Raw genomic sequence first — 15,152 nt, 5'->3', positions numbered from 1 at the left:
AGGAACTGAAGACAGTTGCAGTAGAGGCCCGGCAGAGCATCAACAGGGATGAAACCCAGCGTCTGGTGATGTCTATGCGTTCCAGACTTCAGGCTGTAATTGACTGCAAAGGATTTGCAATCAATTATTAAAAAGGGAAAGTTTAATTTATGATTGTTAATTTGTCCCATTACTTTTGGTCCCTTAAAAAGTGGGAGGCACATATACAAACTGTTGTAATCCCTACACCGTTCACCTGAATTGGATGTAAATACCTTCAAATTAAAGCTGAAAGTCTGCAGTTAAAGCACATCTTATTCGTTTAATTTCAAATCTATTGTGGTGGTGTTTAGAGCCAAAAAGATGAGAATTGTGTCAATGTCCCAATATTTATGGACCTGACTGTATAACATGAGTAACACACATCTGTGAAGTTTCCTGACTGTATCTTGTACAGCCATCACAGTGACAACATCTGTCCACAGACGCACAAACTCCTGCCAAAGTCCTCAAAACCACCTGGACAGCCAGGTCTAAGAACGAAGAGACTTAGAGCTGACTACTTGTGCTTGGCTCACCTGAGACCGATGTTGATACCAGGTCTGAACAGGGTGAAAACAACACCAGCCACACTGTGTCACCGCTGTTAACCGCTGTTAACCTGAAATCTGTTAGAGTGTGTCCACAGAGCCTTCCAGTGACACAGACAGATTTTACCTCAGGTGGTTCACATTAACATCTGTCTACACAGCAAATATCCTTACCCCAAAACAGCCGTAGGGGGCACCACTGCCGGCATTTCCAGGCGGGGGTGGGGGCATGTTGGAGGAAGAGGGGAAAAGGCCCAGAGCACCCAGGTTGAGCCCAGGGATCAGGTGGGTCTGTTGCTGTGGAGAAGACCACAGGTTAGAGACCACAAGGAGGTTTAGGTGAAGTGTGTTGGTCACAGTCTTATTAAAATGAACAGAGAACAATGCCTGCCCAGTGAAGGACCAATACAGGACTCACAGTATCATCAGCAGTGATAGAAACAATGTCCATTAAATTAAACTAAACATCCAGAAACTGTGTGTGTGTGTGTGTGTGTGTGTGTGTAGACTCACATTCATAGCAGCAATGTCATTCTCATAGGCCTCTCTGACCTTCTTCATGATCTCCACCTCGGCCTGACAGCAGGCTTCAATAGAGCCTTTCACTGTGATGGTTCTCTCTGGGTTGTACAGCGTCAGGTCCTGGAGCCTGTGCACATCCCAGAGGTCGTTACAGATACACACAGCTGATCAGCTGTCACTGCTTCTGCGTGAACTCAGCTCCTTAGTTACGTCACCATACCACCCCTCCAAATAATTCATGAGGTTGAATTTGGTCTATGAAAATCAGAGAGTTCATTGTGTGTGTGTCTGTGTCTTACGGAGAGATGGTAATCTTGGTGTCTGTGTCCTGCTCGACTTTCTTCAGGTTGCGTCCCTCCTTCCCAATGAGACGTCCAACAAAGTTGTTGTGAGCCAGAATCTTGAGAGGAACCTCATCTGCACTGCAGGAGAAACAAGAGGCACCGAGGTGTCACTCATCCAGGGAACTGACCTCACACACAAGAATAAACACTGTGCCCGGGGTCACGTTGCGTGACACTGTTTGAAACCTACGTCTTGGTGTCTTTGGCCTCCTGGTGCATGATGTCCAGGATCATGCGGCAAGCAGCTGAGCATCCCTCGGGGGTGGAGTGGATGCTGATCGGCTTCTCTGCAGCGCCTGCGTTCTCTTTACGGTGCACGTCGATCCTGCAGGGACAGCAAAGATTACCACTTCATTTATTAAAGTAACTTTATTCAGGTTCATTCAAATTCAAACTTTATTCAGGACACAGCTCCACAGACCAATAAAACAGTATATACCAAATCAATAAATTGATAAATACAGATTAAGAGAAAAGGAAAAACAAGTACAAAGTATTTCAATGATAAGATACTTGCACAGAGGACAGAATGACGGTGGACAAGAACCTGACAGAGGTAAGGCTAAAAGTTAAGGCTAAAATTAAACCATCTGCAGATTCACAAACCTACACATTAATCACCCATTAATCTACCATTAAGTAGATAATGATCAGGATCATTATTTATATATATATATATATATATATATATATATATATATATATATATATATATATATATATATATATATATATATATATATATATATATATATATATATACACACACACACACACACACATACATATATATATACATATATATATATACATACATACATACATACATACATACATACATACATACATATTTCATATTACAGCAGAGTAGGTGACACCAACATGTTCTGATGTAATCTGATTACCACTGATATAACCACCAATGAGACAATATCAGACAGGAAGCCTTATATCTTGCATTATGTATTGTGTTATATCTTTAGCACATTGTGAACAGACCCTCAGTAACTGTTAAAGACCAGCGCTGCACACACAGAAAATCACCAAACAATCTGCAGAGAATGGGGGGGAGCTTATGTAAGTGCCACATTTACATTGAACACCAGACTGATTATAACTGATATCTATTCTCCTGAGTGAGGCCATACCAGACTGACTGATCTGTGGAGTCCTCTCATCTGCTCTCTGCTGGGTGGGTTTTTATTGCTCTACTTGAGGTTTTCTTCTGGATTCAAGTCTGGGCCAGGTGATAGTTTTACTTTTTTTCCCTTCTTAAAAAAACATCAATATCATGTTGGGAAATTCTGCCTCACTTCCTGAAACTGGGGTTCATCTTCTCATTCAGTATTTGTGAAGACAAATCTGTATTCGTAGTGTCATCGATAAACCTCATCTCCATCCACCTCCATGTCTCACAGTCAGCACTGTGCAGTCACTGTGGTCCAGGTCAGGTCTCTACCAAACATGCTGTGTTCATCAGGCCTCTTGCTCTTTGGTCAAGTTAAATCTTACAGTTTTGAGCCGCTTTGTGAGCAGTGGTTACTTGTTTTTTTTTTTTTTGACGTGTCCATAGAGGTTGACTTGTGACGGCAGCATGTGAAGTCCCTCTCACTGTCTGATCAGTCACTGAAAACACCAGTCTTCACAGATAGTCCTTGTGCCAGGTCAGAAGCATTAACCAATGCAAGGTTCACAGACAGTAAATGTAGGTATTTCATCTTTGGGGGACGTCTGTAGTACGACCCCCCCTGTAACCACTGCTCTCCCAACTATCTCACAACCTGGTTTCTTACTGAGATGACACAGTTTGAATCATGTAACGTGTGTTCAGTTCTGCTACAGTTTCAAAGATGAAAGGTTCATGTCTGCAGAGCTGCAGCGGTAACAGAGAAATCCCATGACTGGTACGGCAGCTAATGCTTCATGCTCATTACACTGACACATTAAATACAGACACTGTAAGAGGAGAGGTGTTTTTAAGATGCTTGATGTCAATAAGTTTTATTAAAAGCTGCTGTTTTGATGAAACCACTGATTTTTGTCCCTGACTGTGCAGGATCCAGAGGAGAGCACGCGCTCTCTGCAGAGACTCAAATCCTGCATCACTGATGATCCTGTCAGAACCTCATGAAGATAATCCACACAACATGGGTCTTTAGTGAGCGTGGACTAAAACCTCTGGACACCCTCATGTCCTGTTCACTGGATGTCTCATGATCGTAATGGACAGTAGTGACCCCTCCAATCAGCATTCATCACCATCACATAATAAATAATCTGATACCAACGAAAATGTACAAACTAAACTTTTTTTTGTAGTCATAGGTTAGTAAGATTTTCAAAATATAAATGTAAAGAATGTGGGAAAACTTTTTATTTTCAAAATAATGATCATGAAGAACAATAAAAACTGAATAACTTCTACATTGTCACACTGTAAATAACCCTCAGCTTCTTTAAGGAGGTTTCCTTCTGAGTGCCGTTGGCAACTTATCGAGTTTCTCACTAGATTTGACGACTTTAAATCTCTTCAGCTTCTTTCTTTCAAAAAAAGCAGCTGGTGACATAAGTGTAGACTGACTGGACAGATCTCACCTCCTCTGCTCAGAGTCAACAGCAGTGAATTTATTCCACTGCTCTGATCCTTCAGTTACATAGTCTGAGCAACAGCTGCATACATCTGTTTTATTTTTTTGCAGTGTTACAGATGAACACTGAGGAGCTGCTTTAAAGTGTATTATAAAGGTCAATACAGTCAGTTTAGATTAATTCAATTATCTTTAGATTAATAATAATAATAATAATAATAATCTTTATGTGTGAGCAGCTTTACTGAAAAAGCTTCTGAGACGTCGCAAATTGTCTGGGGAATGACACGGGGCCCCTTTAGGGAGGTTTCCTACTGAGATGTCATTGCAAATCGTACATTGGCTGTTGAAAGGGGGAGGGAGCTGCATTTTGAGACATTGCTGTGAAGTTAAGTTTGTCAGCCCTCAGGGGCCCTCTGACAGCCTAGGGCCCCAAGCAGCTGCCTGCCTTGCCTGTTCATAAGCTGGGCATGGAGGAACTTTACAAATGGTAAAATTTAATATAGATACAGTCTGATATTTTTAATGTGTGCTCCATGTCCCCTGTAGTTTACCTGCAGGCCGCAGACTCATCGTCACTGCTGTGCATCACATTATAAAACAGTGTGGTTTGACAGGGATGGTGGGAATTTAAGCTTTTGTCTCATGCTACATCAACATGATTTCTACGCTGTCTCACTTTCTCTGAGGAGTCATCCTCCTCCTGCTGAAGGTCGATGTCCATCACTTCATTAAGTCCAACTCTGACGCAGCTGTGTCTTTACTTTCAGTGTTTTGTCTCTTTTGACTAATCGGAGTTTTGTCAAATTAGTGGTTTTATTGCCTCCTTTACCCAAATGAAGCACGTCGGCATGAATGATCCCTGAGTTTGTCCTCACAGTGAAAACATTCTGGTTTTCTTTCTGAAAAAACAACATCTATTTTTGAAGATATGTGACTCTGGTACAACAACAGGAGCACACAAACACAAACACAAACACACACACACACAGATAAACCCACTTGCTCTGCGTCTGCTTGGTGATGTTGCGGATGGTGGCTCCCTCCTTGCCGATGATGGCTCCCACATACTGTGTGGGCACCAGGAGCCTCAGAGGGATGTCGGCATGTGGAGGTTTGGAGGGCATCCCAGAGCTCGGGGATGCACCGCGGGGCCCGCGAGGCCCGTAGCCAGAGCGCCGGCCATTGTCAGGCCCCCGCTGACCCCCCTCCAGCTCAGAGATGTCGTCGGGGATGTAGGAGACGCGCAGCGCGTTGTTCTCAAACTGGTATCCGTTCAGCTTCTGGATGGCTCTGAGAGGGACACAGTGTCATATACAGCTGTTTGTATATAATTCATACAAGTGACAGCCTGTACATTTTATATGGACCATTCAAACCAGTCAGAGTAATGATCAGGATCATTATCTAACTAACAGGGTCACAATATCACTAGATCTTGTTATTATGGCTTTTAAAATCGATTTCCTTTTGTCTCACTGTCAGTTTTGAAAAAGTTGCACATGTGTGTTAATCCTGTAATAGAATGAAACCCTGGACTTTCTGTTTCCTGAATGATTCTTTTACATTTAAAAACATTGTCTGTTCACACCTGTGTGACTCTGCTTGAGTAAAACTGTGAACACAGGACTTTTACTGGTAATAGATTTGTTTTGGGTTTTTTTAATATGTGGTATTTATATTGAAGTCATTATAATGAGATGAGACTCAGCTCATGTTTCATGTTGCAGTTCCTGTAAATGACCACTGGATGTCACAAGAGGAGCATAAAACATAAACCTGCTGATGCTTCAGTTTCATTGAGATACTCACTATGTTTAATCTGATAAATAACTTTATAATACTCCACACATCATTACTTTCACACTGTAACTCTTGTTATTTGTTAATTACTTTTTGAAAATGTTCTGGAGTGTCTACACAGATCACACGTCTCAAAACACTCTACATGAAGCCAAGGCCTGAATCCACAAATCCATCTCTAACACACTTTGTCTTATTCTTTAAAACATCAAGCAAGGACTCTGAGTTTTATTACAGAGGTAGAAAGAGACAGAGACACAGACACAGAGGGTCAGCGTGGAGGAACTTACTGCCTGGCGTGCTCCCGGGAAGCATATGTGACATTAACCACTGCAGTCTCACTTTCTGTGTTCACTGAGAGAAGAGAAACAGAGACACATGTTGGTTTAATGATGGGTTAATACAGGTCAGGACTGATCTGACTCCACAGGGTGACCACAGCTACTTTAACAGAAAGATTACTGTGATTCATTTATTATTATCAAATCATAAAGCAGTGGACAGACGTCTCATCCTCTCTCTGACTGAGACGCTGATTTTTCCCCTAAATTAAATCAGATAAAATCAGACATCAGTTGTAATAATAAGACATTATAATAATGGGTCAGAGCCTTTGTCATTTAAACCATAGCACATTTAAGTGTATAATTAATGATTGATTGTGAAATTGCTTGTGGCCATGATTACAACTGATGAAGGTTTCTGGATCAGTACAAGTAGAGCTACATGAATTTACCTTGATGCAGGTCTGAAGACTTCTATCATTAAATAACAGACATTTGTTCTTCTGTATTCAATTCAATTCAAAACACTTTATTTCTGCCTTAATTTTACAGACACTTTAAATATGCAAAACATAATAATGGAAAGTAACTGGAACACAATAGGGTTCATGGCGGCAACCAACCAAATTTGTTTTAAATACAATCAATCTAGCACACAGTGCTAACAGTAATAATCTAATGTAGCTTTAATGTAAACAATCTTGTGTTGGGTGTGAGGCTGTCTAAGGCGTCTTTGTGTTTTGGCAATAATTTTCAAGTTGAGGGTAACAACACCTCGCACTTGTCCTTTAGACCAGTGCTTCCCAATTTGTGGGCCAGTTGTTGGAAATGTTTAAATGTTTCTGTTTTAGTATGAAATGATCTTTAAAACCAATCAAAATGTTAAAAAAAAACTCCTTTCATTGTTTTTTTTCTCATATTTAAGGACAGTTACTGTGATAACCCAATGATAATCAGACTGACTGGGAAGAGATATAATAATAATAATAATAATAATAATAATAATAATAATAACAATAACAATAACAATAACGACAACGATAATAATAATAATAATAATAATGTACAGTAGTGGTGATAGTATTGTGTTGTGAGTGCAACAATCTTCTTAAATTAAAATCTCTTAAATGTGTCATGAAGGAGATGAGGAGTGAGGAGACAGGAGGCCTCTGCAGGAAGCACAGGTTTCTCAAGTGTGAATCTGTGGCGATGTGTCAGCTGATCTGATGGGACACTATTATTAGTTACTGCACAACTGCAGTAGTGTAGATTTGGCAATTTTGACAAACAGCAGCAGCCACCTAGAGTCTTTTCTTGTTGTTCTTCATGTTTATAATAAAATAAAATAAAATAAAATAAAATAAAATAAAATAATCAGTAATCCAAATTATGAATGAATCATAAAAACACTCATCACCCAAAAAAGCTTCTTTTCTTCCTCTGATTTGGAGCTGAAATAATTCATCAATCAAGCTAATCTGATTCTGATCTCATTCTGATAATGGAATAATGGTTAAAATTATTTTAAATTTATTCTTCATTCTGATGATTTGCTGCTTTTCTTTGTCTCATGTGATAATAAACTCATTATCTGGTTGGACAAAACACATTATAGGACATCACCTTGGGCCTATTACAAGACAATCGGCAGTTTCATTGATAATGAAAAGAATTCTCAGCTGCAGCGCTGTTCTTTCATTTTAGTTGAATTTTTTGTTCCAAGTCGATGCTGCTTCATTTAGGAAAATGTTTCCCAAACAGCTGCACTCTCAGAGTTATCATAAGTCCCTGAAAATCCACCTAGGCTGTACCTAATTATAGATTTTTTTTCTGGGACGTTCACAGCTGCTGTTGTTGTTGTTGTTGTTGTTGGTTCCTCACATTTGTTTTTTTCTTTCAGTAACCAGCACATTTAATTGTCTGTTCTCACTGCTCTGAGTCAGATTCTGTCATGTCCTGTAATAAATCTGTGTCTGGTTCTGAGCAGCAGTCGTCAGGCATCGGGAGTTTTCCTTTTACACTGACGTTAATTATTTCTACACAATATAGTCGGGGGTGGACAGTAACAAAGTACATTTACTCTATTTTTCCAGTATCTGTACTTTACTTGAGTATCATTTTTATTGTAAGCTTATAACTTTAACTCCGCTGCACTTAAAGACAAATGTTGTATTTTTGACTTAGAATACTTGGAATCTTTTAGTCAGTGGAATTTATTTTCTTTTATTTTGAAAAATGTGATAGAACATATGCTGTGTTTGTCACAGGGGAAGTGGCTGTGGCCTGATGATGATATTGAAATTTTAGAAATAAATAAAGATTCCCTTTGTTTTAAATGTTTGCTGTGTTCACCATGACCAAACTTCATTTCTGCCCAAAAAAATAAATAAATACGAAAACGTCAGCAGCTCCTTCTGTTGATTCAGTTGTGTTTTATGTCTTTGTATCATATTCTACATGATTTTATTCTCCAGGTTTCACAGTCAGTCAGTCACTCAGATTGTTTCAAAGTCACTGGGTTCTGGAAATGTGTTGACATAAAAAAAAAATGTAGTTTTGAAAACTTAAGTATTTTTAAAAGAAAGTACTCCAGTACTTCAACTCAAGTAAAAATTCAACTGAACAACTTTCACTTGTATTGGAGCCATATCTGACCAGGAGAATCTATACTGTGACTCCTGTAATGGAGCTGTGGACTTTATCCACCTCTGATTATAGTAAAGTTGACAGAGAGACACAGTGTGAAAGAAAAATTAGAAGTTTGAGAAAAATGAATGAGAGGGAACGTGGCAGTCACCAGCCTGCTGCCACTTGGGGGCAGCAGGGTGCTGCATGTCGTCACATTGTGCATGAAGGGAAAGATTTCAGCTCTACTTGTTTGTGTCGCTCCTGCTCTTAACCTGTTGATTGTTTGTACAGTAGAAGATGAGGTGTGTATGTAGGAGGGGTCAGAGGTCACAAAGGCCTGAGTCCTTACCTTGTTCACAGTTCTCTACAGTCCCACACTGAGCCAACAGACCATCCAGCACCTGACACACAGAGGGAGGGAGAGAAATGAAGGAACAATGTCAGATCATGTGAAAAGGGGAAATACAATACATGTAAAATGTACTATGATAATTACTGGGCCTTCACAGGATTAGAAAAGCACCAGGACACAGAAAATTCACCAGAGCACAAAGCAAAACAGGAAACGACAAAAACTTTTCAGCACAGTTTAGTTCATCGTCTTCTGTTGAGAATAGAAACTCACTGAAGTTTGATCCCTCATCCTCACAGGGAGGGAAGATGAAACAAAGAAGATACAGAAATGTAAAAACAAATATATCCAAATCAAAACATAAATGCAGACGTGATACAGTGACTGGAAACTCATCTGATTAATGAAAACACAAGAAATGAGTGATGATAATAAAGTGTTGGGAGATGACTGGATGAAGATCTGAGTGGAACTAAACTAATCAAGGGAAAGAAACATTTTACTTTCATACAGTTTTCTTCTCATTCAGTTTTATTAATATTGTTGTATTGTTGGCCAAATAAATTATATCAAAGAGTTTGGGGTTTTTTTTTTTAGTTTGAAGCATCAAAGCTCCCCCTCCCCCCTCGGAGAAAATATATAAAAACATAAATAGGGATGAAGGTAACTGGCTGGTTGGCAGAGCACCTCAGAGAAATCACAACAGGGAGTTTATCTCTACACGAACAGGTGAAGACAGTGAAGATGAACAGGAAGTGATTGATTTTACAAACAAACTCGATGTCAGCTTCATCTCCATCGTTTGCCTCCCTGATAAATCATCTTATCAAATGTTCAACTCAAATGCAAATAAAAGTCTAAATCCACCTTTTCATGAAGCACACACACTGCTTCAGCTGCAGTATTGATTCTCCGGACCAATAATGTTTTGTACAGTGTCATGTGAGGTGTGGTGTGTGTTCATCTCTGTTCCTGTACAACTACAGTCTCAACTTAACGCTGTTGCTTCAGTCAACAAACAACAATTTCCCTCCAGCAGTTTGATGAGCACAGGCCCAGGTCACCAGGCTGAGATGCAGGTTCTAACTACAAACTGTGCTGCTGCTTATGTATAATCACACAACACTACACAACAAACCACAACACAACACAACAATTGCTGATGCTGTGATTCCTCAACATTTTGTATAACAAAGAAACAGCTGCTTTGCCAAATTTATATAAAGTGAACAATATGCAAATACTGTGCAGACACAATACACTGCTGCAACTGTTGTTATCTAATGATACTAATTATGCATTTAACAGCTACACATTTTTATTTGATTCCAGGTGATGTTGCCCCCTCTACTTATCCCAATCTGCTTTTATTTTGAAGAATGTTTCCTGTTCTGCGACCTGTCTCTCCTCAGTGTCAACGCATCCTGTCTTTTCATATGTTTTTTTAATAATGGTAAAATGTGCCACAACAGACCGTAAATAAAGCCCCATACCTATAAATCATATTCTCTAGCATGTTTGGTTCAAGTCCCAACATCACATCATCATCATTTTTGTTTATTTCCTCAGTAAAAATGAAAATGCAAAAATGACCACAATCACAAAATATCTGCCAAATTATGATTTTTTTCCCATATCATTCAGAATGGTACATGTAAATGTAAATGTAAAGACACTTTGACATGCAGACCGGAGTAGCTGGGCATTGAACCCCCGACCTTCCAGGAGCTGTAAACCATGTGGCTATAGAAACAGTAGAAGAAGTACACAGCACTGAACAACTTATAAAAGCTGCAGATAAACAGATGGGCCCTCTTACAATTAAATGAAGCAAAGGAAACTGATTAATTACACTGATGCACAGCTGTATTACATGTGAAACAGTAGCAGCAGGTTTATTGTTGTTACTGTTACTTAGTTTTCTCTTGATTATTGTGTTTTGTGTTGTGTTTATACATGGGGGTGTTTGACAGTATTGATATGTATGTGAATATGAAGCTGTGTGGAGATACACACTATGATCAACAACAGCTGTAGTGTCACTTTACAGCTCTAAGTACACACTGTGTTGTAGGTTTGGGATCAAACATTTGAGTCCAGATTGAATAAGATGAATCAATAATCAACAACAGGATCGATGAACAATAAACAATTAACTGAGACAATAAAAGGAAGAAGCATGTGAACGACGCAAGTCCACTCTGAGGTGAGACGTCGCCCTCGTGTGGACACAGTTATCAGGATCAGAGCAGCGGAGAGATAAAAAATGCACAAACTCACACGCACACACACACACCCACAGACAGGTGCACCCACAGAGTCCCTCCCCACAGCCACTTGCTTGCCAGAAGAGGCCACCGTGTGCCACACCCTCACAAAAACAGTAACACTGCACACACACAGTCTCTCACACACACGTATGGAGCCTGCTGACCCTCCTGCAGCCCCACCCCCTGCATTCAGTCCAGTTTGATGAATCAACAGATTCAGTGAAGTGAATGGACGTGTCTTGTAGTTTGTCTTTTCCCCAGAAATTATTAGGTGTTTAAAGACGTTTGAGTGAGAGAAAAACAAACAACATCACATTGTTTTTTAAAATGCTTTTGTGTTGGGTCAGTCATCTGTTCTCCAGCCATTTGGAGAAACAGTTATTTTACAATATTCTGACAATATGACAGTAGTTTTAACATGGTTATGTGTGGCTGCCACAGTCACACACTGGGACCAGCTGGGATTTAATTTTCCTTTTTGTGACTGAATTTATTTCATTTAAACCCTGTGACAGTTTGATGTAAACCTGTGTTTAATCGGTTTTGTGGTCCTAAAATCCCGATATGATAAAATACAATGTAATTTAATAACATCAATAAACACAAAACACTGAGAGTCAAGTTTTATTATTTATAGGAACATAATAAGTTGAAATGTCTCATTCTGTAACTTCTGTCTGTGTCACAACACTGACAGTAAACAGAGGAGCTTCATCCTTCACATCCCAGCTAACATTTAAACAAGATAAGTATGAGACAGAAAAAATATAAAACAGCCAATCACGTTTGAACACATACATATCTGCCTATAGGGCTTCTTCAAAGAGGGGCTGGGCCTCCAGTCATGTGGCTCTGGGCCAATCATTGTCTCTGGTGGGACATGGGTGCCACATGTTTAGTTCACAGCCTGGAGACGTGATGAAGTTAAAGAGGTGGTGCTGTTGATTCTCTCAGGGGGAGGGGGAACATTTTCAATTTTCATTAATCTTAAAAGTTAATTTCCAGGGTGAATGAATTAGGACTTCTCAATTAAAGAGTTTTTTATAGTGATAATTATAGTTTTTATAATGATATTTAGCTCAATTATTTGGCTTTGCCTTGGTTTGGATGCATTTATGTATTTTTATGATGACCACTGTATGATGTTTTTTTATGTTGCATGTTGTTACCGTTCACATATGCAGCACTTTATAAAGTTTCTTTAAATTGAAGTATTTTGGGGGTTGGGCCTCTGCCACTTCAAATGGACACATTCTGGGACCAGGTCCCTTCCGTACAAACTTAAGTAGCACCCTTCATGAGCTAACCATGGTGGCTCTCAAGTCCTCTACTGAACATCCTCCACCAGCCTGAGACGACTGCGGCCCAACCAATCTTTGAAGAAGCCCCATAATCAGATATGTATGTGTTCACCTGTTTTTGTTTTTTTCTGTCTCATACTTATCCTCTTTGTTTCATGACCCTGAAGAAGGCCACAAGCCGAAACGTGTTGTTCTAATAAAGTTCTTCTGTTTACTGCACACACAGCAGCTGGAGTTTTGAGCTATAGAAATACAGCATCACTGCATTAAGATTCTCCTTAAAGTATGTTTGGCTGCATAGATTAAAAGATTTGAATCCAGATCTTTAGACTTTTTCCTGTCTCCATGCACCTTGGACGTAGGAGACGTTGTACAAGAAACCTTACTTTGCATTGGTGTGATAATAGTTGCTGTGATGCATGGTTAACCAAAGAGGGAAAGAGCTGTGGGCCTAAAACTGCAGGTATAACTGAGATCAGGTTTACAGACACATCCCAACTGCTTCAGTTCAGTGCGTCATGTAACAGACTTGAACCCCGTTTTCCGGGTGGAGAGCAGTTTCCTTCCTCTAAAGCTGTGGCGAGGGGTAAGAGGAAGGTCACTATTGCATGAGTCAAAGAGCGACAAAAAAAACTAAAAAGAGGGAAAATAAAGCTCAAATAAAACATTTTAAACATTTCTCTTCTGCAATCGAATTCTTTAATGTGATTCCTCCCTAGTGGGCTGAGTCCGTCTTGTGCAGTTCTGCCAGACTAAACACGGTTCATGTTGTCCTCATTAACTCTCACATCCAAACTGAACAGCTCGGCTTTCAGCGACTGTGGCAAAGCCAGCGGTGGAGTCAGCACCGGCCCGTGATCTATTTATGTTTTTGACCTGATGCATAATTTGCAGGCCAATTAAAATATGCATTACATCGACAGTTCACCTTTACTGCACCTCATCTTTCACTTTCTGCATAATAAAAACATATAGAGAACTGACATACATTTTTAAACCGATCTGTTTTACTGCTTTCCCCTCCCTCAGCACGCACAACTCAAGTACCTTTGAGCAAGGCACCGAAGCCTTCAGCTGCTCCCTGCCCACTGCTCCAGGTGTGTGTGCTCACTGCTCCTATTTGTGCGTATGGGTTAAATGCAGAGCTCTAATTTCCTGTGTATAAAAACATACTTAATAATAATAAAGGATTCTTCTTCTCTTCATTCTACCCGGACGGTGGACGGCAGCAGCAGCAGCAGCCTGTGCTCGCTGTCTGACAGCAGGGAGGAGGCAGCTGGTAAATCTATCAGAGCCACTCCTGAGCATCAGGATGATGTTGTGCATATTGCCTTTTCATCTACAACCAAAGAAACACTGTCCAGTGCTGTTGTGCGAGGTCGCCATGGTTATCACTTCTTTGTACTCATGTACGATTCAAATTATTTGGCCGTCGCTCTGATACTGCTGCCGTTATAACTCCTGCTTTATGCTGCAGGCTGGACCTGATAAGGTTTACACTGGCAGAGCATTTGAGTCGTCTGATGTCTGAGGTCATTGGTGGCGTGAAGCTGTTTTGTTGTTGGCCATCTTGACTAATTGAATCAGAACTCTCTTCAAACTCGTCAATAAAACACTCATCGCTTTGTGAAAACTTCTACAACACAAGAAAAATCTGTTTGTGAATTCTTCTATTCTTTAATACTTGTGCCAGAACTTTGTAACAGCACCGGTTTGAAAATGGTACATATACAAAACTGCTGCTCTTGAAGCCTTACGGATACAGTCCTGAAGTTTCTCTCTTCTGAGAAAATTCTTTATGGTGCCTCTTTACAATCAAAAAGTCAGAATTAGTCCAAGTGAAACTTTCACCAAATTTGCAGAGGCAGAAACATGGTGAAATAAGTATGGGGTTTTTTTCCCTAATAGTTTTAGGTGATGGAAACATCTGCTTGATCATTTGTGCTTGATCATCTTAGAAACACAACACAGCAGTGAACACACAGCTGCACACAACCTGTTTCAAATGTAAATAAAACTGAGCGTTGTACAAGGTTTTATCTGGACTAATGGGACACTCAGAACAATGAGTAATAATATTATGGAATATATGACATATATGTCCCTATATGAAGAGCGATGTTGTCATATATGTCACTTATATCATTATCACATATTTACATCCTCTGGACATATGAAGATATAGTTTTATAACATAAATGAAATACCCATAATAAAATTTGTATATGTACATGTATTGAAAATATCAATGGTGAATTTTTATATGGTGTAAGATGTTGCGACTATATGTTAATAATATTTATTAAATTTCTATATGCAAGTTTATTAAAACAACATACATATAAAATTTCTATATGCTTATATTTGTTTTCCTTATTAATTTCTCATGAATTTTAAACATGTCTATCTTCTCATACTGGGAAAGTGCGCTCAGACTTTTAGACTCTAATATAATATATAATAATAATATAATAATATCAACATATATTAC

At 39.5% G+C, this 15,152-nt stretch overlaps 1 protein-coding gene across 1 annotated transcript in view; it reads right to left on the bottom strand.

Moving 5' to 3' along the window:
* Positions 1–15,152, bottom strand: part of igf2bp1 (insulin-like growth factor 2 mRNA binding protein 1) — a 68,720-nt gene that overhangs the window by 11,609 nt on the left and 41,959 nt on the right. Inside the window, exons 4-10 of the mRNA XM_071474840.1 lie at positions 9,088–9,139; positions 6,117–6,180; positions 5,026–5,316; positions 1,626–1,760; positions 1,391–1,513; positions 1,083–1,218; positions 744–866 (exon numbers count right to left, since the gene is read on the bottom strand). Of these exons, the coding sequence (XP_071330941.1) occupies positions 744–866; positions 1,083–1,218; positions 1,391–1,513; positions 1,626–1,760; positions 5,026–5,316; positions 6,117–6,180; positions 9,088–9,139 (924 nt within the window). The remainder of the gene's footprint in view (positions 1–743; positions 867–1,082; positions 1,219–1,390; positions 1,514–1,625; positions 1,761–5,025; positions 5,317–6,116; positions 6,181–9,087; positions 9,140–15,152) is intronic.

The sequence above is a fragment of the Trachinotus anak genome, unplaced genomic scaffold, assembly GCF_046630095.1.
Source record: "Trachinotus anak isolate AG129_WGS33_773 ecotype Australia unplaced genomic scaffold, CSIRO_AGI_Tana_v1 ptg000003l, whole genome shotgun sequence".
Classification (NCBI taxonomy): Eukaryota; Metazoa; Chordata; class Actinopteri; order Carangiformes; family Carangidae; genus Trachinotus; species Trachinotus anak.
Note: the sequence above shows the minus strand (reverse complement) of the source record. Positions and strands in the feature narration are given on the sequence as shown.